This window comes from Octopus sinensis, linkage group LG17 (genome assembly GCF_006345805.1).
Source record: "Octopus sinensis linkage group LG17, ASM634580v1, whole genome shotgun sequence".
Taxonomy (NCBI): Eukaryota; Metazoa; Mollusca; class Cephalopoda; order Octopoda; family Octopodidae; genus Octopus; species Octopus sinensis.
Genome location: NC_043013.1, coordinates 25,125,660 through 25,151,239, shown reverse-complemented (window position 1 = coordinate 25,151,239; position 25,580 = coordinate 25,125,660). Strand labels below are relative to the sequence as shown.

At 33.2% G+C, this 25,580-nt stretch overlaps 1 protein-coding gene and 1 long non-coding RNA gene across 6 annotated transcripts in view; both read left to right on the top strand.

Annotated features, from left to right (window-relative positions):
* LOC115221055 (probable E3 ubiquitin-protein ligase MGRN1) overlaps nt 1-25,580 on the top strand; it is a 77,900-nt gene that overhangs the window by 26,328 nt on the left and 25,992 nt on the right. For 4 of the 5 annotated variants that reach the window (XR_005002663.1, XM_029791267.2, XM_029791269.2 and 1 more), the window contains exons 7-14: nt 474-634; nt 1,596-1,823; nt 4,220-4,346; nt 13,196-13,273; nt 20,761-20,791; nt 21,172-21,375; nt 22,470-22,575; nt 24,535-24,748. Coding sequence is in view for 4 of the 5 variants with exons in the window: in XM_029791267.2 (XP_029647127.1) it covers nt 474-634; nt 1,596-1,823; nt 4,220-4,346; nt 13,196-13,273; nt 20,761-20,791; nt 21,172-21,375; nt 22,470-22,575; nt 24,535-24,748 (1,149 nt within the window). In the remaining variant the exon portion in view is untranslated. The remainder of the gene's footprint in view (nt 1-473; nt 635-1,595; nt 1,824-4,219; nt 4,347-13,195; nt 13,274-20,760; nt 20,792-21,171; nt 21,376-22,469; nt 22,576-24,534; nt 24,749-25,580) is intronic. The other variant, XM_029791268.2, reaches the window with a different exon arrangement.
* Nucleotides 13,280-17,557, top strand: LOC118766754. Its single transcript, XR_005002666.1, has 3 exons — nt 13,280-14,487; nt 14,790-14,887; nt 15,072-17,557. It is a non-coding gene; the product is annotated as an uncharacterized LOC118766754 (long non-coding RNA).

The window sequence follows — 25,580 nt, the reverse complement described above, 5'->3', positions numbered from 1 at the left end:
TCATGGTTTTAGGGGTTGTCAGCAATGAAGTTGGCCACTTGTCTCAGAATATATACTCTTCATTCTTTTGCTCATGAAGAAAATTCATAGTAAATGTAATTTCTCTCTCTCTTTCTTATATATGGTGGATTTCTGGAAAGTTTCCATCTACTAAAGCCTACTTACAAGATATTTGTCAACCCAAAACTGTAACGGAAGAGATTTGCTAAAGATGCTGCACTATGGAATTCTGTATGCTACATTGTTGTAGAGCCAAACTTCTTAGACAACCACATCTTTGCTTATTTTATAAACACACAGCCATACTATTGTCTAATATTCTTTTTTTTTTAATTATATCATCCACAGTACTTAATTAATACTTAAAAGACTCTGTGTGCCTTAACATTGTTAATCATTGATAACTTTAATCCTCTATTTTTGTCTTATTTTTATCCAGACTAATGTATCTGTTTGTTTACTTTACATTCTAGAGCACATTGGTCATTCTCATGTCACATTTGCAATGGTTGAGAGAAATTCTGACAGTGGTTATGTGTTAAAACCTCTTAAACAAAAACAGTGTGTTGGTGGTTTATGTTATTTACTACAAGAAATCTATGGAATAGAAAATAAGAACCTGGAAAGATCTAAAGTAATTTATTTTGTTTTTCTCTGTTTTTTTTTTATATGAGTGTTAATTTGTTCATTATATGCTGATTCTTTTTTTTTTTTTACAATTTTAATATTAAAAATTTTAAACTTAAGAGTCTCCGTCAGCAGGTGAGCTTAGTTTTTAACCCAAATTAAATTCTTGAGTGAACAGTCTTTGATGTCTCTGGAAAAACATCACAAGTTACCAACTTTAGTTCAATTTAAAATCTTGCATTTCATGTGCCTGAAAGAAACACTATACTAAACTGGAAATGTAAAGAGCATCAATTAAAGTAATCTATGTGTTGAATTTCATAAAATATTTTCTATTTTTAAATCTTGCATACTAGGTTGCTTCCTTGTGAAAAAAATGAAAGAATGATGTTCATAAAAGGATTAATTTATAATATCAAGTTTTACATTATTTTCATCTTTAAAGAAATCAAGGGATATTTAAATATTTTAGTTATTTTTTCAAAATTTCTATTTAGGTTTTAAAAAAAGGTCTATTTTAATTAGAAGTAATTACTTCCTTTGATAAAATTTAGACCTTTTGTTACCATGTTGATGATGATTTCAATTGATTTTAAATATAAGAAAGAATTTAGTAAAATAACTTAGTTATCATTCAGCTAGTGTTAGGAACATAAATTGTGATTAAAGTTTGGTGGCAGATTTTAAGTTAGAACTTTTGAAAACAAGACATTTGTACTACAGAGCCAGAGGCGGTTTCAGGTGGGTTGGTATGAAAAGGGTTAAACCTATTTAAAATTAATTTGTTTTTTTTTAAACAGTTTTTTTTTTATACTAAAAATATTTAAGATTTAAATAAGTATTAATAACAGCAGAAAGTAAAAAACCTAGTTTATCCTCATTTATAAAGATATAGTTTTGTAAAATGAAATATTTAATTTTCAATCATATTTAAAAACTTTCTTCACATTTTGAATTTAAACTTACAGCTGGATACTGATGAAGACATTGAAGATACTGGATCTGAATGTGTAATATGTATGTCAGATATGCGAGATACGCTTATTTTACCTTGTCGTCACTTATGCCTATGCAATAACTGTGCAGAATCATTACGTTATCAAGCTAGTAATTGCCCTATTTGCCGTGCACCTTTCCGTGCACTTTTACAAATTCGAGCCATGCGAAGAAAACAGATGTCTTCAAATATAACCCAGGTAAAAGATAATGGAATCTTTTTGTATGTTATTTAATAATTCATTATGTCTCTGTTGTCCTCGTTCATTGTAAAGTGATTTTCATTACATGTTGAAGTATTACTTTATTATAACTATATGTAAAATGTTTCAGGAAATTTATTTTGCATCTATTTCAAATTACTTCTATATATTATTTCATCTGAAATGAATGAAAAATTATATAATTTTGAGAACGTAAACCATTAACATTATGTAATATCTCTTTATGTTGTCCAAAACATATTCTACATGGCTGAGGACTCTAAAGATCTTTTTTAATGACTTTTTGAAATAACCAAACTGACATTATTGGAGACATTCAGCAAAACTTGGTAATTTTATCCAACATTGTTGAATTTATATTCCATATAGCCTTTTCAAAATTTTGAATGGCATCTAATGCTTTATAGTCTCACTGCATGTAAAATGATACTCTCTTCTCTTACTAATGCTGTCTTCCTCCTCCTTCATATTCAAAATTAGAAACTTACTTTTTTCCTTAAATTTTCTTTCATAGTTAATTTATAGGGTTTTGACAGTGTCTACTGTTTCAGAATCTCCTAATTCTTTTACTTGTTTCAGGCATTAGTCTATGGCCATGCTGGGGCACTGCCTTGAATTTTTAGTTCAATGAATTGACTCCAGTACTTATTTCTTAAGCCTGATACTTATTCTATCAAACTCGTTTGACAAACTGCTAAGTTGTGGGGCAGTGAACACACCAACACTGGTTGTCAAGAAATGGTGGGGGACAAATACAGACACAAAGACACGTGTGTGTGTATGCATGTATGTGCACGCGCGCACGCACACACACACACACACACACACACACACACACACACACACACACACACACACACACACACATATATGTGATAGGCTTTTTTAGTTTCTGTCTACCAGATCCACTCACAAAGCTTTGGTTGGCTTGAGGTTATAGTAGAAGACATTTGCCCAAGGTGCCATGCAGTGGAACTGAACCCAGAACTATGTGATTGGGAAGCAAGCTTCTTACCACACAGCCATGCCTATGCTTAATATTTAAGCAAATTTTTGAAAAATATTCCACATGCTTTCCATTTGTTCAAATTTAATCTTCTTTTCTTTCCAAACTTCACTCTAATAACATATCGATGTTCATTAATCTAATCAAGGATATTGAACTAATTTTTAATTAATTTGGCTGACACCTCTCATTGGTAGTACTTTCATATTCTGGTAACTGCAATTGAGGAAGTTATGGATGTGTGATGTGGCACAAGTGAATCCCAAAACCCAATCATTAGTGATATAACATCATTGATAAATAAAATGCTGACCTTTGGTAGCTGTCAATAACTCATTGTTGAATTAATCACTTCACTGCTAACATACATGACATACACACACACACTTATTCCTTTATTCTTTTACTGCTCTCTATAATTGTGCGCTGAGGCTATGCTAAAACATCAAATTTAATGGTTTTAGTTGATTACACCAAGTCCAGTACTTAGTCTTGAGCTTCTCTTATCAATCTCTGGTGGCATATAAAATGCATCATCTGAATGTGGTCAATGTCAGTGTCCCCTGGTTGGCTCCTGTGCCAGTGGCATGCAAAAAGCACCATTCAAGTGTGATTGATGCCAGGTCTGCCTGACTGGCTCCCGTGCCAGTGGCATGTAAAAAGCTACCAACTAAATGTGGCCAATACCAGTGTCCCCTGACTGGCTCCCATTCCGATGGCTTGTAAAAACCACTATCCGAACATGATTGATGCCAGAACCCCCTGACTGACCCCTGTGCCGGTGGCATGTAAAAAGCACCATCCGAACATGGCCAATGCCAGTACCCCCTGATTGGCTCATGTGCCGGTGGCATGTAAAAAGGATCCACTACACTCTTGGAGTGGTTGGCGTTAGGAAGGGCATCCAGTTGTAGAAATATTGTCAGATCAGATTAGAGCCTGGTGTAGCCACTGGCCCTCCAGATCTCAGTCAAATCGTCCAACCCATGCTAGCATGGAAAACGAATGTTAAACAACAACGATGATGATGGTAGTGTATAGAAGTTGTAAGGTGCACAGCAAGATGCACATCTTTGTTTATATTCCTCATTGCATTTTTTAATGCTCATTCCTTGATGTTACTCAAACCCCTTTCTTTGAGTTTCTTTATTCATTTCTCTTCCTTGGTGTTCATCCAAACATATCTCTATTCACTGGCAATGTGATGCTGTGTTACTTTTTTTCCTTTTTTGCCTTTTTTACATTTGACAGAAAAGTTTTGTGATTTTGTGATTCATAGTCACAACCCATTTTTTTTATTGTTAGTTCAATGACAGTTTATGGAATGTGACTTGGGTGATTGGAATTTTTTTTTTTTTTTTATCAGGGTGGTGAAGAAGAGAATTTTGTTAGTCAAGAAGGTGTTCCTCCTGGATATGAAGCAGTATCTCTCTTGGAAGCATTAAATGGACCTTATCAAAATAATTCTGTTCTTATGCAAATGTCTCATGAAGGTCAGTGGAAGTATATGTATTTTTTCTCTGTAATTTTCTTTTCATTAGAGAACAAAAATTTGACTTTCTGTTTACTGCCTTAATTTAGTTTTATTGATCTCACCTTATTGTCATCATTAATATCAATAGTTACTCAATAATCTCATTCAATCTGGTTTCATCGTAGACATTGAACCTACTTTCATTTTCATTATATAAGCTTATGCTTTCATATGATTTTGTAAAAAAAAAAAAAAAAGTGTATTTCAACATATGCTTATATATGTGATTATCATATTTGCCAATGTATAAGATGTAGTCTTGCATAAGACAATACCCTATTTTTTTTTTTTTTGTGGAAAAGAAGAAATTTAATGTTTCATCATACTCTCATATTCCATTCATATAATACAGCCACATTAGTCACATGACAAATTTTGTTTTACATTTCAGAATAAGAAAAAATGCATCTTATACACTGGCATATATAGTAGTTTCATTTTATTTAGATTATATTATCTGAGTGTTTGTAACAGTTTTTTTGCTTTAGACTCAGTCAATTTTCTCTTTATATTTTATACTATCACCACTAAACAAAATCATATTAAATAGAATTTAAATCATGCTTATAGCTTTTCTTAATCATTTGTAATGTAATATTTGTATTATTTAAGGCAGCGAGCTGGCAGAAACGTTAGCACGCCAAGCGAAATGCTTAGCGGTATTTCATCTGTCTTTACATTCTGAGTTCAAATTCCGCTTAGGTCGACTTTGCCTTTCATCCTTTTGGGGTCAATAAATTAAGTACTAGTTGTGTGCTGGGGTCGATCTAATTGACTAGCCCCCTCCCCCAAAATTTCAGGCCTTGTGCTTAGAGTAGAAATGAATGTTTTCAGCTCCTTTTCAGTATTCATCACATGCAAACCTTTTCATTTACAGATGTACTAGAAAATATTTAACTGATTTGCTTTTTTTTTTATGGAATCCATACATGATCTGTTTTATTAGCTAGATAATTATTTTGAATATTTATTTTCCACTTTTTTTTTCTTTTTTTAACATAAAACATTGTTTAAATAAATTATAAAGTATTCAGTATTTTGAAATTACTGTAACACATGTTTATTGAATTTTAGATAATTTTTAATAGAAATTTTAAAAAAATAACTTTGTAGATATTTAATTATAATGAACAACAATTAACATTTTTTAAATGCTAAGAAATATTAATTCTTTGCTGGATGAAAAGCTTTATGCTGATTTGCTTGTCGCTGTCTTCTGAGTTCTTTGCCTTTCATCCCTTCAGGGTCAATAAAATAAGTACCAGTTGAACACTGGGGTTGATGTAATTGACTCATCCCCTCCCCCAAAATTGATGCCCTTGTGGCAAAATTTGAACCCACTATTATTATTATTATTATTATTATAATAGTGGTTTGGTAGAATTGGTAGATCATCAAGCAAAATGCCCTTCAGTTTTTGTTTCAACTTTTTGTCTTCTGATTTCAAATCTTGCCATGGTCAACTTTGCTTCATCTTTCCAGAATCAATATAATAAAAGTGCTAGTCAAATCCTTGGGTTGATTTAATCAACTGATCCCTTCCCACAGAGTTTTGCCTTTGAGCTTACGTTAAAAATGATTAGTATCATTTTCATTATTTGCTTTCACTGCATTACTGAGCCTCTTAGGTCTATACAGTGATTTGTTGTTTGTTTTTTTGTTTTTGTATTGAGAGTAATCTGTGTAGTATGTGTGAACTGCCAGGAATAATGGATAGCATGACAGATAATGTTTTATGGCATTTGCTTACATCCCTTCTTAGTTCTGAATTAAATCCTGCTTGACTAGTGTTTCATTTTATATCTTTCCAAGCTTGTTAAAATAAGTGCTGGAGTCAACTGTATCTTACCAGCAAGATCTGTGACCTTGTGCTAGTTTTATAGAAATTATTGTTATCATTATTATTGCTGTTATTATTATCATTATTATTATTAAGGTGGAAAGTTGGCAGAGTTGTTAGCACACTGGACAAAATGCTTAGTGGTATTTTGTCTGTCACTATGGTTTAAGTTCAGATTCCATTGAGGTCAACTTTGCCTTTCATCCTTTCGGGGTCGATAAATTAAGTAGCAGTTGAGGTCTGAGATCGATATAATCGACTTACCCTCCCACAAATTTCACACTTTGTGCCTATATAATAGAAAAGAACATTATTATTATTAAGGTGGTGAACTGGCAGAATGCATAGCATCTTTTTTTTCCTGCTTTACATTGAGTTCAAATACTGCCAAAGTCAACTTCCAGGGTCAATAAACTTAATACCACTGGGGTTGACATAATTGTCTAACCTTCTCCTGCTTAAAATTGCAGGCCTTGTGCCAAAATTTGAAGCAATTATTATCCTGGCTTTGTGCCAAAAATTTGGAAGAATTATTAGTGTTAATTCCCCACTTTACTCAACTCTGAAGCCAGGGAAACAGGTATCAGTTATACTGGGATTCAGTTCATTTAGCTATACCTCTATCCTTTACATTTGAGGTATTCTTCCAATATTAGAAATCCAAATTCTTTTTTCTGTAGGGCACTATAAAACTGGCACTCTGTTGATTACAACGATGAGGGTTCCAGTTGATCAGATCAGCAGAACAGCCTGCTCATGAAATGAATGTGCAAGTGGCTGAGCACTCTTCAGACACATGTACCCTTAAGATAATTCTCAGGGAGGTTCAACATGACACAGAATGTGACAAGGCTGGCATTTTGTATTATAGGTACAACTCGTTTTTGTCAGCTGAGTGGACTGGAGCAATGTGGAATAAAGTGTCTTGCTCAAGGACACAATGCACTGCTGGGAATCGAACTCATAAGCTAAATGCCCTAACCACTACGCCATTTGCCTTCACATAGGGCAATATACTTATTCATTGAAACTATAGAATTTGACTAATCTTTTGTATAAAAATACAAGCTAAATTATGAGTGTTGGGCCTAATGGAGACAAGGTGGTGGAGTTGCATTCGAGTGTTGGGCCTCATGGAGGCAATAACCAAGACCTTTGGCATTATGTCATGCTTGGGAAGAAGACCCATCTTCTTTGGAGTCATAGCAGATACTGGTGCCCTGCAAATTGGTACCTGTGCTAGTGGCACATAAACACACCCTGGTGTCATGTAAATAGCACCTGTGCTGGTGGCACATAAAAGCACCTATTACACTCTGAGTAGTTGGCGTTAGGAAGGGCATCCAGCTGTAGAAAACCATATCAAATGAGACTGGAGTCTGGTGCAGCCTTCCATGTGCCAGCCCAGCCAAACCATCCAACCCATACCAGCATGGACAACAGACATAAAATGATGATGGTGATTTCTAGATTAATTTAGTTTGAGGAAATCTTTCACTCTACAATAATTTATAATCCAATGCTATTTAAAATCATTTTCTATTTGCTTATTCTGCTACACTTAACATCTTTACATATTATCATATTTCTCCCATACCAGTTTTTCTTCTTTGCTCAAGTTTTTAATACTACAAACCGTTATTTTGGTAGATATTAACTCTTATGATGTTAGTTTGTTTTTCTTATTATTAATAGTTATTAGGTGTTGAGCTGGCAGAATTATTTTGCTAGCTGAACAAAATACTTAGTGGCATTTCGTCCATCTTAATGTTCTGAGTTCAAATACTGGCAAGGCCAACTTTGTCTTTTATCCCTTCAGGAGTTGATAAAATAAGTACCAGTCAAATACTGGGGGTCAATTAATCTCATTGACTAGCTCCCTCCCTCCAAATTTCAGGCCTTATACTTATAGTAGGAAGGATTATTATTACCTATTAATTAAGACTTTGATTGCATTAAAATGATATATAAACATTTTATTTCTCCTCTAAAGCTTCTTCACAATTCACTGGCAATTATCTGCTGCTGTTTCAATCATTAAGCCAGATTTATTTATTTATTTACTCAACTTAATCACTCCAACTGTGTTTGTTTTTCACTTGCTTTTACATATTTCTCTTAGACAAGATAACATTATTTAGACTCACCATTTGATTAAACTTATTCTGAATGTCATTTTTGTTGCAGTGGTTTGTACTAATTGAAAATTGATATATTTCGGTTTTAAAAGATGTGTAGCAATGATAATAATTTGATGGTGATAATCACCAAAATCAGTATGGAAACTATTTTCTTCTAATGCAGGTAATTCTGTATTCTTAAAGAGGTGTTTTTTCACTAGAAACTTTCATAGTTCACACAGTTGTGCACTCAGTAGTTACTCTGCTCATAAACAAACTGGAATTTGAAGCAAGCTTTTCTAAAAGAATACTTTTGACAGGAACATTTTAACTCTTAACTCTTTCGTTACCAACCCGGCTGAAACCAGCTCTGGTTCTGAGTACAAATGTCTTGTTTTCATAAGTTTTGAATCAAAATCTTCCACCAAACCTTAGTCACAGTTTATGTTCCTAACACTAGCTTAATGATAACTAAGTTATTTTACTAAATTCTTTATATTTAAAGTAATTGAAAGAAACACAGAGCATCTCAAAATAAATAAATAGTAACAAAAGGGTTAAGCTTGCACTTTCCATTCTTGACTAAGCCAATTATAATGAAAATCAGATTCATCAGTGTTCAGTAATTTAAGAAGAGGAAATCAATATATTCTTTAAGGTTTACTAAAAGTATATGCTTATGTTCTAAATCATAATTCTGGTATTATTTAAATCTTCATCGTCATCATTGATTAACATCTATTTTCCTTGTTGGCATGGGTTGTACAGTTTGATAGGAGCTATCAAACAAGAGAACTGTACCAGGCTCCATCTGTTTTGCCATAGTTTCTACAGCTGGATACCCTTACTAATGTCAACCACTTTGCAAAGTGTACTGGGTACTTTTTTACATGATCCCAGCACCAGTGCTTTATACCTGGCATCAGTATGGGTGGTTTTATGTGGTGTGCACAAAAACAAATGTGCAAAGTCATGCTATGAATTCAGATTTCTTCACATCTTCAATTTCACAAAAAAAGAATGGATGATTGATGACATAGGGTTCTCAAGAAGACCTGCCTGTCTTGATGAAACTAAGATCCTAGAAGCATAATGTGTACCTGTGTGTGTGTGTGTGTGTGTGTGTGTGTGTGTGTGTGTGTATGTGTGTGTACACACACACACACACACACACACACAACTGAGCCCTGTTGCCCAATTCCCTTTTCAAGGTCTTTTCATCACTCATCATTTGTCTTTAGTTGCAGTATTTTCCTGCTGTAATTAAATGTGAGCTGAGCTTCAACAGCTCTTCTGTGATACCACTTGTCTTTCTCACTACTCAAAACCATTTCATCTGACATCCATCCTGCATTCTTGATACTGTTTTCTCCATCCACATTTTACATTGATCACCCTCCTGAGTCACAAAACTTTCTCTCCTCCACCACTATTTGCCTCTCCCTTTCTCTATTCACTACATCTCTGCCCCACAATCTTACAACCTACCCAGTTACATCATCTTCCTCTTTTTTCCATCTTCCTTCCTTCTGTCTACTGCATTATTATTAATTTTGCTGTTGTTGTTTTGTTTCAAAGCAAGCTGTTCCAAGTCTCACCTGGAGACTTCAAGTTACAGCAAGCTGGACGTTTTATTATGGATGTTATTTATGGGTAGCCATGATATATTTTGTATTAAAAGTTTGTCCATAATATATGCAATTTTGAAAGATTTAAAAATATTCAGATATTCTCAGATTGACAGTGATTTAAAAAAAATTGTTTTTAAGTTATGGGCTGTACCCATAAAACATTTTTTTTTTGTAGTACTTGTACTTTTGACCATAATAATTTAAGAGAGCCATTTAGGATTATCTTTAGACCTCCAATGATCACAGGTACTGTTATCATTCTTAGATACTACATTTTGGCTCTCTATTCAAGGTCCTGGTAGTTACTTCCAAAATGTTTTGATAGAACTGTTGCAATCTGCTTGCTGGGATTCACAAATATATTAGCAAACATGTTTTGTCAAAATGATTTTTCACCACAATATCTGGTCTATTGACCAGAATTGCATGATTAGTTTGTCTTTATTTTCTACTACTTGGACAGGTTTATATCCCAATCAGTTCTTCCCATATGGGTGTCCAAACTGACAGTATATGATCTAGTGCTATTACTAAGTCTATCATGGTGATTTTATTATTGTCATTATTATTGTTGTTTTTATTATTATTTCTACTACTACTGCTCATTTGCTATTTTTCACCCACTTCCTTTTCTGCACTATCAGTCATTCCTCTTCCTTACTCCCCCAATTTCAAATATCACAATTTAACCCTACCCAATTTCTACAGTTGTCACTATTCCATAACTTTTCTATTCAATTCTCAACATTTATATTCACCCTTTCTCTCAGCCTCTACTCACCCACACTTCCTGTTCTTCTGTCTCCACTCACTTCTCCTCTCTTTATATCTTGAGGATACACCCTAACACCTTATCACCACTATTTTATCTCTTACCAACTCTACCCTGACCTCTCCCACTTTCTCTTCTAAAATAATGTGAGTAGCCTTGCAGCTACTTTTCTGTAAGAAGCCTGTTCTATTCTGGCCCCTTCTCTCACACTTTAACCTCTCATTTCCATGCATAAAACCAATTTTTTTACTCCGTAGTCCCACTCAGTTGAAGAGGGTCTCAGCTTTTCAGACTTAGTAACCTCACATGTGCTGGTACCAGTACACCTTATAAAATGGTTGGTGTTAGGAAGGAAGGATATTCAGCCATAGAAACCATGTGAAAGCAGTGCAGTCTTCAGACCCATTGAATCCTGTAAAACCAATAAGCCCATGCCATCACGGAACATGAACCTTAATGATGAAAGAATATTTAGAGACTCCCATACTGCCTTTGTACACCCAATTCTCAGGTCCAGCTATGTTTATTGTATGTTTTTATTTCTCAAAGCAACAAATTTCAAGACTCGTACTTTGTTTTGTTGGGTGGGATAGAATATCTTCAAGTGGTGCTATTCCTCAATTCCTGTTTGTATGTAGTGTTCAGCATCAAAACTGTTTTGCATCATCAGGTTAGTTTTAGCCATTTTGTCAGCAGTTCTTGCATATTAGCCTCTTTCTGTCCAAAACATTAGGCAGACCACTGGTTGTGAAAACTAGATTGTCAACATTTTACAGTAAGGAGTAATACTTGTGGTCATCAGTATCATTCTGTTGTCTACGTTTGTGTAGCCCATACTTTATTATTACTTGAGATTCTTACAACAAGGGTCAAGATTATTGCTGTGTTTATGCTTTAGTGATATGTCATATAATTTTCAGGAAAATGATCTTTACCATGATTTAATCCTTCTTTAGCTGACAACTTTTAATCCCAATTTGTATCCAAAATTGCTCTTTTTCTCATTGTAGTAATTAAACTTGTAATAAAGATCAATTTGCATTAAAATTTATTCTGTTATAGGCAACAAACTTACCTCTAACATCAATGAGTTCCCGATATCTAGAATTTTACATTTTTTACTACTAATGCATGTTTATGTTCTATGGGGACACATATTCACTAGCATTTTCTCTAATATGTGTACAGGTATCCATGTCCTATATATATATATAAATCTCAATTCTTCGTCATTGTTTTTATGACACAGTATTCCAACTACTTTGCATCCTCCCATGTGATATGTAGTTGTCAATTTTATATTTTATGGTTTCTTCATTGACATTACATTTCCAAATAAATGATATCCTATTTGTCGCATACATTGGCTGTTCCCTTTAATATCTAATCCTCTTTCAAAATAATAGTTTTTCTAAGATTACATAAATTTAACACCTAACTCTTATCTTATTCTTGAGTCACTATAGATTGTTTTCATTCATTATCCATGTATCTCCTCTATCTTGCAGTATTGCACTGAATTATCATCATCATCATCATTGTTGTTATTTTAACATCTACTTTTCCATGCTTGCATGGGTTGGATGGTATGTGTTGAGGCAGATTTTTCTATGCCTCTCCTGTTGCCATATAATCTTCATTACATATGAGTTTCTTAAATTTCTTCCAAATCCTACTGACTATGCTTCTATTTACAAAAATAAAAATTGGACAATATACAATTGTAATTTTTATGCATCCATTCTTTGCTACAATTTCTCCATGCTGAGTTTTGGTTTATTTCGTTCTTTGATTCTGAACCATTCTCTCTTTTCAGGGGTTGTTTGTCAAGTATCTTGGTTCTAATTATTGACATGTCCCTAAACTTCATTTTGATATACTTGAATACTGAGTTAATTTCGTTTGGAAACCTTTCATCATTTCATGCATCCTAAATAGTTACTAATTCTGTTTTCCTTTTTATAGGGCCAACACAATTTTTGAGATCAAATGTTAGTAGATCTCTGAAACTGTGTGGTCTTAAGCTTTGGTTTATTTCCATTTATTCCGTGCTGGTAGAACATTTATGTAAATAATATTTTAAACAATAAGGTTATATAAATAAAGTGACATAATCATTCCCATTTAGATTGTAGCTATTAACAATTAAGTTTTCAGTTTAAGGATCTACTTCACATTATTAAACACTTTACGCTTTATTTTAAATCAATTATTGTGAGTCATGAAATGAAAATAATATTTTAAAAAACTTTTCTCTTTTTGATTTATTTAAGGAAATAGAAAGTATTATATTATTTTCTTTAGATGTCTTTGGATTTATGCATAAGTCTAATTTGATTGGGCTCAAGAAGAGTACGTTTATAAATTAAACTCTGAAAGCTCAAGTCATAAACAAAAGCCTTGCACTTGGCGGCTACTATATAATCATTCATTTTCGTTTTTTAGATATTACTCCAACAGAGAGAGATGGTGAACATACAGGAGACAGAATAAGCAGCAGAAATAAGCACAACAATAGGAGCAGTATGTGTTGGCAGAAAAGATTTTTATCATTGTATATTTTCTTAATTTTCGAAATTGTGTATTTATCTTCTTCAAATTTTGTTGATGCTGTCTGTACTTACTTTCTTAATGTCTTGGATATAGTATTTGCTCATGTTTGATTTGTCTGGTGTTAGGAGAAAATAATCTAAGTAAGAATGGTTTTCCTTTTGTGAAAATTCTCTCTCTCTTTTTGCTAGTTTTCTAATTCCTTATACTTCTTTTTATTATTTGATATCATAATTAGTCAGTTTTATCCGGGTTATTATGTTATTGTAATTAGATTAATATCAGTTTAAATTTGTTCTATATTGTATTTCGCAAAAATGTTTTCAGTTTATCCCTTTAGAAATTGATATTGCATCCTGATGAAGAGTTAAATATATTTCAATACAAGTAACAATTATGAATAGATATATTTTGTTGCTATTGGAAATAAAACACTTCAAAATATAGGTTTCTATGTTAAAAACAATGTAATATACATCCTAGTAATCTCCTCTTCCCTATAATTCTATTTTAGTTCAGAAGAAGAAAGATTGTGCAAAGTATTAAATACCTTATGAGGTACAAAGGACAATGGGAGAAAGATGCTTGTATTGTGTGAGCAACAATAAATAAATAGAGAAAGGGTCATTGCATGTAAGAGAGACTTAGAGAAAAAAGTAGTACTGTTTCTTTTAAGAAAGCACTTGTTGTTTAGCTCTGGGTTAGCTCTGATCAAGCACATCTGTAATGGAAGTTCCATCCATGACCATCCTGTTCTGGTATATCTGGGACTGCATGATCTTATGTATCGTTTTCTTTCTTTCAAGATAGCAAGATGGTTTGGTTGCTATGAGAGCCATAGTTTAGTTTCGAACATATCTTTACTTTCGAAGAGTAAATGAGTCACAAATAGCAAAATTGATAGAGTACCATACTATCAGATGAAGGGAAGATGGTTCAAACCCTGCCAACGATGTTATTATGTTTACTCTCAGTGGCCCATGCCATCTAACTGTAAGTAGGTACTTTAGGGTGAACCGATTCATTGAAGCAAGTTACTACAGCAGCACAAAAATTGAATGTTTTGATATCTTGTAGAAATGAGTTCAGCTGTTGCATATGCTGCTTTGAGAAGGGTGCATTTTTACTAAACTGATTACTCTTGATGCATTATATGAAGATGAAGTCTTCAGTTGTCATCATAAAATGTCAACAATTGAGGGCTAGAATGTGTTTTCATCTTGAATACGAATACAATTTATATTGCAGTCTTGTGGCTACAAGGTTTTCATGACTTGATAAGTTAGGAATTATATGAAGATAAGTTAGGAATTATATGAAGATGAAGTCTTCAGTTGTCATCATAAAATGTCAACAATTGAGGGCTAGAATGTGTTTTCATCTTGAATACGAATACAATTTATATTGCAGTCTTGTGGCTACAAGGTTTTCATGACTTGATAAGTTAGGAATTATATGAAGATAAGTTAGGAATTATATGAAGATGAAGTCTTCAGTTGTCATCATAAAATGTCAACAATTGAGGGCTAGAATATGTTTTCATCTTGAATACGAATACAATTTATATTGCAGTCTTGTGGCTACAAGGTTTTCATGACTTGATAAGTTAGGAATTATATGAAGATAAGTTAGGAATTATATGAAGATAAGTTAGGAATTATATGAAGATGAAGTCTTCAGTTGTCATCATAAAATGTCAACAATTGAGGGCTAGAATATGTTTTCATCTTGAATACGAATACAATTTATATTGCAGTCTTGTGGCTACAAGGTTTTCATGACTTGATAAGTTAGGAATTTTTCTTTCAAATGTCTCCTGCTTCATTCTGTTATATTTCATGGACAGTGTACCATATCCTCAATATAGTTTGACATAGGAAAACAATACTAGTTATTTTTCAGTGACTAGAAGAGCAAATTATCCATTAGTCTTTTATAAACACTTTTGTATATGACATTACCTAACTCAGATGGTTAAACACCTTTCATAGTCATTTATATTTCTTCTACATTTGCTCTCTATATCATGACTCGTAATACCGCTAAGTATAGCAGTTGCTTAATCACTATATTGGAAGCAGACTGGAATATGATTATGTGAAGCTCTAATCTTAACAATAGCAATCATAGATCTGTTTGTACATACAAGATATATTATAATTTTAGATATGTATATATATACTGGACTTCTTTGATTTCAGAAATATATTTCTGTATTTTAAATTGCTTTAGATTCTGTAATGAAGATCTGATCATTAATTAGCTTCTTACTAAAATAAATAATAAAGTCTGCTGAGGACAAAAGTCATTATTGTCATCATCACCATTATTAACATTTTAACATCAATATTCTCAAAGTTATCATTGTCATTGTTGCATACATTTGTGGTGGGTGAGTCTGTAATGCAGCATTTCTCTAACTGCTGCACAATTCTGTGTTGTCTTCTTAAATTTGATTTGAATACTCTGTTCAAAACTCTCTTTTGTCTACCTTCATCACAAACATCCTCAATCATTAATTCCTGTCTCATCTATAATTGCATTACATATCCATTAGTTTTATTTGCATATCTATTTTATTACTAAAAACATCCACCTCTCTTTTATTCATATATAAGCTATGTTATTTCATTGTTGGTGTGATTATGTTGAACTCGACACACTGGTAGATATAAACATGGACACACATACAGATACACATACATGCATGATAAACTTTCACACAGTTTCTATCTACTTAGTTCCACTTACAGAATATTGGTTGACCACTGTAGAAGGCACTTGCCCAAAGTGTTGACAGTGGAGACTCAACTTGGAATCATTTAATTGCAGAGCAAACTTTTTAACCACATGGCTATGTGTATGAAACTCACCACCTAAGAAAAGTGTACTTGATTGAAGGAAAAACCAGTAGTACTAGCAGAGAGCTCCTTCAAATGCAGTTACTGTATGCGTGACTGCCCCTCCTATTTGGGCCTCTACAAACACAGCAGACGTTACACATCATCAACCACTGACATGGTTTCTTCATGCGCAGATCCATGTCCTCTCAAGACATGTGTATGGTTTAATAATAAAGAATTTAATAATAAATTTAGCTTGTTAATGTTGAGTAACATAATGCCAGGTGTGCTTAGTAGATGATTGAAATGAGATCCACCCTCGTGTTTACTGTATATATAGATATAAGATACTGTGTGTGTCTGTTTTGATCAAACTTTGTTTTAGCCTTGGTTGCTATGTTTTTATTGTATCCTATAGGCCCAAGATTAATAGGAAGAGATTGTTGAGAAATTTGACCACTACAATGAGCATCGATGCAAATTTCTTTACTGACTTGTAGATCTACCTAATTGTTTATTAATATCAGTTAGTGTAGGCTTTCAATTCAATTTATATATATTTGTATATAACCATATTTTAGCTAAGAATATTAGTTGCATAATTGGTATTACATATAATTTCTGCCTTGTCACATAATCTGACTGTCAACAATACTCTCACAAAACTTGCAGTCGACTGGTGATATTTACAGTAAAACTAATTCACTAACAATATTTCACTGATCTCTTTCAATGCAGTGGAATTTTTGTATAACTCAATATTAGGTTCTTAGTAAATTGTTTTAATTACCTAAAGTAAAATGTAACTTTTTAGTGACATTTTTCTTAATTTTTTTGTATGTTTGTATATTAATCAATTCCTAATTGTTTAACATATTTCTATCATTTAATTTATTTAGAAACTTATACATTATTCAGTTAAAAATTTGTATTTAAATTTATATTTGTATATTTTAGTTTGGAGTTAGATTTAATTAAGTTTTTAGTTGATTTGTCATTTGATTTAAAACATTTTAATACAAAGCTAAACACATGAGGATACAAATGATGGGAACAATGGTACATTTATGTGAGGGTCTGCCTACATCAGGACTTGGGTAAACGCTTTTATAAAATGCCCAGTACTCAATGTAAAATAGTTGACATTAGGGAGAGCACCCAGCCATAGAAACTATGCCAAAACTGATATTGGGGTCTGACACCTCTCTGCAGCTTGTCAGACCCTCTCAAACCTTCCACCCCTTGCCAGCATGGAAAATGGACATTAAATGCTGATGACAATAAGAAAATACAAAAAATGCAAGTGGCCAAAACCAAGCCATTTCAAAGTACATTCAAAATGGCTGGGTTTTGGTTGTTTAGATATTTTTCTGAGTCAGTTACAGTTTTGAAATAAAATGGGTAAAGAAAGAAATTTTATTTTATTTATTTATTTTTGGTCTATTTATATATTTCTTTTTCTTTTAATTCTTTTCTTTTATCCAAGCCTCCTTTTTTAACTTTGATTTTGACTTCCTTAAATTCTCTTATTTACTAATTCTGCTCCAGATGCAGTAATTTCATACCTGAATATTTTTACAGATACCTTGGATATTTCTTTAATTTTTTGTTTTTGTTTTTTACATTCATATTATTTTATTTCAGTTATTTTATATATTTAAAAATTTTATTTTGCATGGTATATTATTTTTATAGTTATTTGTATTTGAGTTTTGAAACATTTTTGTTTTTTAAGCTACATACATTATATGTACATATACACGTACACACACACAGACACACACAAAAGTTGTTTCCATTATTTTTACATCTGTTTTCCCATGCTAGCACAGGTCAAATGTTTATATTATTAAGGCATTGTTTTACAGCTAGGTGCCCTTCCTGTTGTTAACCCTTACCCTTTTTTGAAATAAAGGACCACTTATACATTTTCAAAGGTTCAAAGTGAGCTGATGATTTGTTGACTGAAGTGACAACAGCAACACAATTTGAAAGGAATGACTATCATAAACCCAAATGTAAATACACAGACATACACTGAGTGGGTTTCTTTCAGTTTCTGCTGCCCACAAAACTTTTCTTGGCCTAAAGTGCAACACAGTGAGATTGAACTGAAAACCATGGGATTGCAAAGCAAACTTTTTAACCCCCTGTTATGCCAATTGTTATTTTTTTATAATTTGAAAAATTTAGATAGAGATATGTAAGGTGGTAGGACTGATAGAATTGTTAGCATGCTGGTTAAAATGCTTAGAGGCATTTCACCGGTCTTTGCAATCTGAGTTCTGCTGATATTGACTTTGTCTTTCATCCTTTCAGGGTCAATGAAATAAGTACCAGTTATGCACTGGGGTTGATGTAATCGACTTACCCCCACCCTTCAGATTGCTGACCTTGTGCCAAAATTTGAAACTAATTCAGTTAGAGCTACTTAAGATCACATTCTGTGTGTGTGTGTATTGTTTCTGAAATATGTAACAGCTATTCCTACATATAATTTAGAAATAATGCCTTTCGAATTACGGAGCCAATAAACTCCAGGCTTTCAGCTATGACTACCCTGTCTTTTTTTGTATGTTTAAAGTGTATTTACAACTATATTATTCAGTGTGTTCTTAGTTTTTAAGTTAATAGAGTGTACATTAAAGAAGATTTGGCTTCTATTTCTAGCATATTGAACAAGAAGTTGACAACTCTTTTATTGGATCAATGAATAAAAGTTAAACTGAGTATCTTGCTTTCAAACAGAGTACAGAAAAAAAAGGAGTAATAAAATAGAAGTTGTGCTATCAAAAAATCTTGTGCATATATGCTTTAGCTGTCTCATGAAGAAACCAAATTAAGAATAGAATGCAGACATGCTAAAGCACTGAAACTATTTTACTAAGGACAACTTAATTTGCAGCTAGATTTAAACCAATATATTCTCCAAGTGTTCCATACATTTTCTTAGTTGGCTTCCAATTAAAAACTTTTATTTCCAATGATTATTTTCTTTTTAGTGCTGTTATCTACTATACCAATGTTTTGTATGTGTGTGTATATATATATATATGTGTGTGCGTGTGGTAGTGAAAAAACTTTACTGAAAATAATTTTTTCCACATATGGTGAATTGCAGTGGAAAATATAAAACAAAGCAAGATACACTATATATGTGTGTGTGTGTGTGAGAGATAAAATATTTTCATAGTCAACCGGTTGACAAAGAAATTAGTGATAACATTACAATTTCATGCTATCATAAGAAGTTTCTCCTCCTACTAACATGGAATGAAAACTTTTTATGATGACATGACATTGTAAAATTATCACTAATCAGTCATGATTAGTACAAACGAAACCGGTCAACTGTGCAAATATTTTCTCATAAGAGCATATATATATATTCTCTGCATTTTCTCTTTTTATATTTTTCACTATATATATATATATATATATATATATATATATAAATTTGACAAATTTTTAACTGTTTAAATTCATTTTTACTCTTCTCTAAACAAATCATTTCAAAGATACACATATGTTATGTAGTAGGTTCTGTTTACTCTTTTGCTTGTTGAATCTTATTAATGTCAACATACATATAACAATAGATCAAACAAATTTAAAGATATTTATATTTAAGTATATTTGTAATTCTTATGTTTTCAAATATAAAAAAGCCATCTAAACATGAATAAGACTATAACAAAGACAATTTTAGGTATCTTTGCTATGGTTTCCAATTACAAGAAAAAATACTTAATTTGTTGCATTAGTGATCAGATTTGTTAATACTCTGAAATAAGGTGGTGAGTTGGCTGGCTTGTTAGCCTGCTGGGCAACAGCATTTCATCTATCTTAATGTCCTGAGTTCAGATTCCACCAAAGTTGACACTTTGCCTTTTATCCTTTCAGGATTGATAAAATAAGGACTAGTTGAGCACTGGGGTTGATGTAATTGACTTACCCCACTCTCCTCGAACTTTCTGGCCTTGTGCCAAAATTTGAAACCAATATTAATTCTGAACTTGTTTAATAATTGTCTACTAAACCCTTTAGTTACCAAATTTCTGTCAAAATACACAGCTTTTGTTTCAATTTATTTTGAAAATAATGAAGAATATGGTAAACTGTCATTGTGACACTGGTGTTTGGAATATAATTTTAAAATAGGAAGTTTTTATAGAAAGCAGAGGTAGTCTAGGGCAGGTTAGTATCAAATGAATTAAACCATTTTGAGATTGGAGAATATATTGACTGAAATGCAACAAGAGATGTTAAAAGTGAGATTCCTCATGAAGAAAATACAAATTCCTTTCATAATGTTGTATAAATATTTTAACATAAGTGAGATAAGCCAATACTTTATTGATTGTGTATTTGTAGATTTACATAAATTCTAATGTAACCTTTTTTGTACTTTCTTGTATTTTTGGATTTTAGTTAATTGTGATGATATAATTTTAAGGTATTCACTAATATTCCATTCACTGTTGCTACTTTTATTCTTGTTCCTTTCTGCATTCTTATTTCAGTGAATTTCTTCTGTTTTGTAGTTTAGGAAAAAAATGCACTATTTTAGTTATGAATATTTATATATATATACATATGTGTCTTCTTTATTTTAAGGAAACCGTGAAAAGAAAAGATCTTTAAAACGGTAAATACAGCTACTGCTAATATACTTCCATCTTGCTAACTGTTAATGGATGTAATAAACTATGGGCTTACATAACTAACCTTCAATTAAAACCCTTTTAACCATAAAGGTCAAAATTCTGCTGACAAGTATAGCTAAAAAAGTTAATAAAATGACTCTTTTAAGGTGGGGTGGGAGGATAGCCTGTGGAATATATTTCTTAATTCTCCAATAACAGATCATAAGAGATCATGCTAAGCAAAATAATATTCCAAATTGAAAATTGGAAATTGTTGAAATATGTTTTTCATAAATTAGTCACATGGGTTTAGAATTATATTGGATTTCTGTATGTTGAGTAATTATGCATATATATTTTTTTTTTGTGATTTCTTTTGTAGTCGACAAACTAATGAATTGACAAATAGCCGTCAACAGGCTCAGAACCTCAATGATGATCTTGTTGACAAAGAAAACAAAACAAATGAAGCTATCATTGCCAAAAATATTCAGCCCACGACACCTGAAGTTGTCATGTCAGAAATTGTTGGTAACCAAGGTAATAAAGAAAATGAAAAGAATTCTGGGAGTGATGTAGAAGCTGTGTAAGTTAGAAATATGCTATGTTTATTTCTTCATCAAATTAATTTTCACCTTATAAATATTGTGAATTTCTTGAAGTCCTTTCAGTTTAAATGTTTCTTCTATCCTTAAACATTTTGTATTCATACATGTGCACATCTATCACACCCTCCTTTTGCCTGCCAAGTGAAATGCTTAGCGGTATTTCATCTGCCGTTACGTTCTCAGTTCATATTCCACCAAGGTCGACTTTGCCTTTCATCCTTTCAGGGTTGATTAAATAAGTGCCAGTTACACCCTGGGGTTGATGTAATCAACTTAATTCCTTTGTCTGCCCTTGTTTCTCCCCTCTATGTTTAGCACCCCCTGTGGGCAGTAAAGAGAAAAAATATTTTTGTTGTTATATCCACACCCACTTTCACCTCTTCATATCCATGCTTTCATATAATGCACTTAACAATCGTACATGCACACCACCATGATACTTCTGCACACATACCCCCATCCCCACTTCCAGGCATGAACACACTCTTATACATGACTCTTCCTCCTCAACTTTCACACACACAACTGCATTCTCATAGTACTAATTTTTAACCATTCTTTTTATTTTTATTTTTCACCCCCTTCTCAATGCCTATTCTTCTTTCTCATTCCCCCTTTGCTTTTCTCTGTCTTCTGACGAAATACCAGCATCCAAAACATCACATCACTTTCTCTTCCCATTAAAGTGTTTAGTTAATACCATATCTGTTGAACCCTGTCCCTCTTTTGTTGCCTTGTTTTTCATTATTCATTGCATTTACCTTCTTTATCTCTCCCTCTATATGTATATATCAAAAATAGGGAAGGCCGATTTATGGGATTACCTTAGGTTTCCCATCTATAAAGGGTTTAGCTTCATGTCATCTCATCAGATCCCAAAAACCTTTTGGCTTATGACCCCTTAATATATACTACTCTATATCTTAGAGTGTGCTTCTTTCTGATTCATCATTTTTTACAAACAATATATATATTGAGAGAAATATATCGATATATATATATATATATATATGTGTGTGTGTGTGTATGTATACATACATGTGCATATATTTAATATTGCTTTACTTCATAGCCATCAAATATGTGAGGAGAACAAACCGCAAGGCAAAATCAAACTGAATAGCGTCAATAGTATATCTTCTGATGCCCTCAGTGATAAAACGGAACGACAAATGACTGTAAGTTTACTTTTGGGTTAATCTGTGTTTTTTTCACAAGCACACACACACACACACACACACACACACAACACACACACACACACACACAACACACACACACACACACACCACACACACCACACACACACACACACCACACACACACACACACACACCACCACACACACACAACACACACACACACACAACACACACACACACACAACACACACACACACACACACACAACACACACACACACACACAACACACACACACACACACACACACACACACACACACGTTCTTTGTTTAATTTTTTCTCATATTTGTTTCCTATATTTGAAGAGTTTTTATTTTAAATTCGGTTTCCTTTGTTAATATGAATGGAATGGAACAATTAGGTGGAAAGCATCTGGGTTTTTCTTTTCCTTTTTATGTACTCAAATAAATTGCTTTATTGTTTAAAAAGGATACCACTTAATTGTGGCATATTTTTCCAGACATGATAATAGTATTCAGCTCTAAAACAAATAAGCATAAAAACCTAATTACTATATTATCCAAAGCAATTGAAAGAGGTTTGCTAGAGATGGAAGTGCAGCACTCATGATGTTAGTAGGGCCTTAAAGACTGAGAAGAGGGGAAAGAGCAGAAAACACCATAATTTATAGCCATAGGAAGCAGTATGTGAAGCTGTTGAGTTATCCATCTTCAGATAAGGGACCTGAAAGTGGACTCAAGTAAAGCCCTTTGAGGGCCACATGGTGCTGTTAAACCAGTCAAAGGGTTAGCTCTGCTCTACCCAAGAATGGTTACAGTCTAGAGCAGTGCTCTGCAACCTTATTTTCACTTGCAGTACACTTTTATTTTTAGTCCAGGTGTGCTGCCAAATTTTGAAAACAATATAACTAAGAGTATAGAGTAAAAAGTTATATTCCAGTTACACTGTGACGTACCTAGCACCATCTTGTGGCACACCAGTGTACTGTGGCATACCAGTTGTGGAGCACTGGTCTAGAGAATTTCCGCAGTTTTTACTTCAATTCAGTTTCTCATAGTTAATTTGGGGCTGCAGTTAAAGAAACTTGCCAAGGGTGCCAGAATCATGCTTGAACTAATAATTTTATTAGCTAAGCTCTCATCTTTTGATGAAACTAAATAACTATTCATCAGGGAGAATTTTAAGTATCAATTGTATTCAAGCATTTAATATTTAATAATTTACGGAGGTGGTGAAGTGGTAGGATTGTTAGCATGCTGGGCAAAACGCTTTATGGTATTTCAAGTCTCTAATTAAAATTCCACCAAGGTTGACATCACCATTCATCTTTCTAAGGTTGCTAAAATAAGTACCAGCTGAATCATCATCATCGTCATTGTTTAACGTCCGCTTTCCATGCTGGCATGGGTTGGACGGGTTGACTGAGGGCTGGCGAGCCAGAAGGCTGCACCAGGCTCCAATCTCATCTGGCAAAGTTTCTACAGCTGGATGCTCTTCCTAACACCAACCACTTTGAGAGTGTAGTGGGTGCTTTCTATGTGCCACCGGCATGAGGGCCAGTCAGGTGGTTCTGGCATCAGCGACCCTTGGATGGTGCTTTTTATGTGCCACTGGTACAGGACCAGTCAGCCAGCACTGGCATTGACCACGCTTGAATGGTGCTTTTTACATGCTATCAGCATGGGAGCCAGTCAGGCAGCACTGGCATCAATCACACTCAATATTGGTGTCAATATAACTGGCATCAATCACACTCAATATTGGTGTCAATATAACTGACTATCACCCACCCCTGAAATTGCTGACCTTGTGCAAAAATTTGAAAACCTTGTTTAATAATTTATGTGAATGAATTCACATTTAATTGGTGCTATTTTCACAATACCTGATGTAGGATTAAAGTTTGCGTTTATTTAGTTTCATAAATATTGATGTTTTTCTTAATTCTCTAAACTTTATTGTATATTTAACAGGGTGAACGAAAAACTGGGTTAACTGGAGATTCTGCACCGAATTCTTTAGAACGAGGTGAATATTTGAAATTATATGAACAAGCCGAACAAGAATGTGAATCTGAGTATTTACGCACCTGTTCCCAGACAGTATCTACTGATAACTTTATAGAAGATTCCAGCTCCTGCTCAGAACCTGATGAAGTTGAAGCAGAACCAGATTATGATCTTGAAGGTAAGTCCTCCAAGAAGGTTCACATTTCATCTTGTTATTTTCATCTCATTGAATTTCTTTCCTTTTTATTTGACATTTATTTTTTGGGAAAAAAACAATCCATCATAGTTAGCAATCTAGTGATTTTTTTTTTTTTTATTTAGATGTTTGTATGAAATAACCCCCACCAAAAAGAATTTTAAAATGCTACTGACATACATGAGCTCCACTGCTGAAAGTTCAAATTCTTGTCTCACATAAATACAAAAAATTTGATTTATCACCATTCAATGTATAATATCTAACAAGTTAAAAAGTTTTTTTCTGCATATGATGAATGTACTGTGCATACGCACAGACGTGTACATACATACACATACACACACACATACATACACACACACACACACACAGAGTTCCAGTGCTAACACTTCATAGAAACATAGTGAGGCCATTTAGAGTAAAAACCTCAAAGTGCAGAGTCTGAATATCAATATGCTATATATGATATATATGTATATATTTGTTATATATATAGCTGCAGAAGGTCATCAATGAAGTGAGTGACCGGACATGCCTTCAGTCAGACTTACTGGCCGTCATCCAATGGGTGGAAAAGAACAATATGCTGCTGAATGAGGACAAATTTGAGTTTATCAACTTCGGAAAAGAAGGTACCCTGAAACTCCCATACTCCCTTCTTTCAGGTGAAACTCTCATGACATCCAACAACATCAAAGACTTGGGAGTAATTGTGAACAACAACATAAGCTGGGCCGCTCATATAAACAGTAAAGATGACATTGGCGCACAGAATGTGTTGCTGGATTCTCAAAACTTTCCACTTGAGATA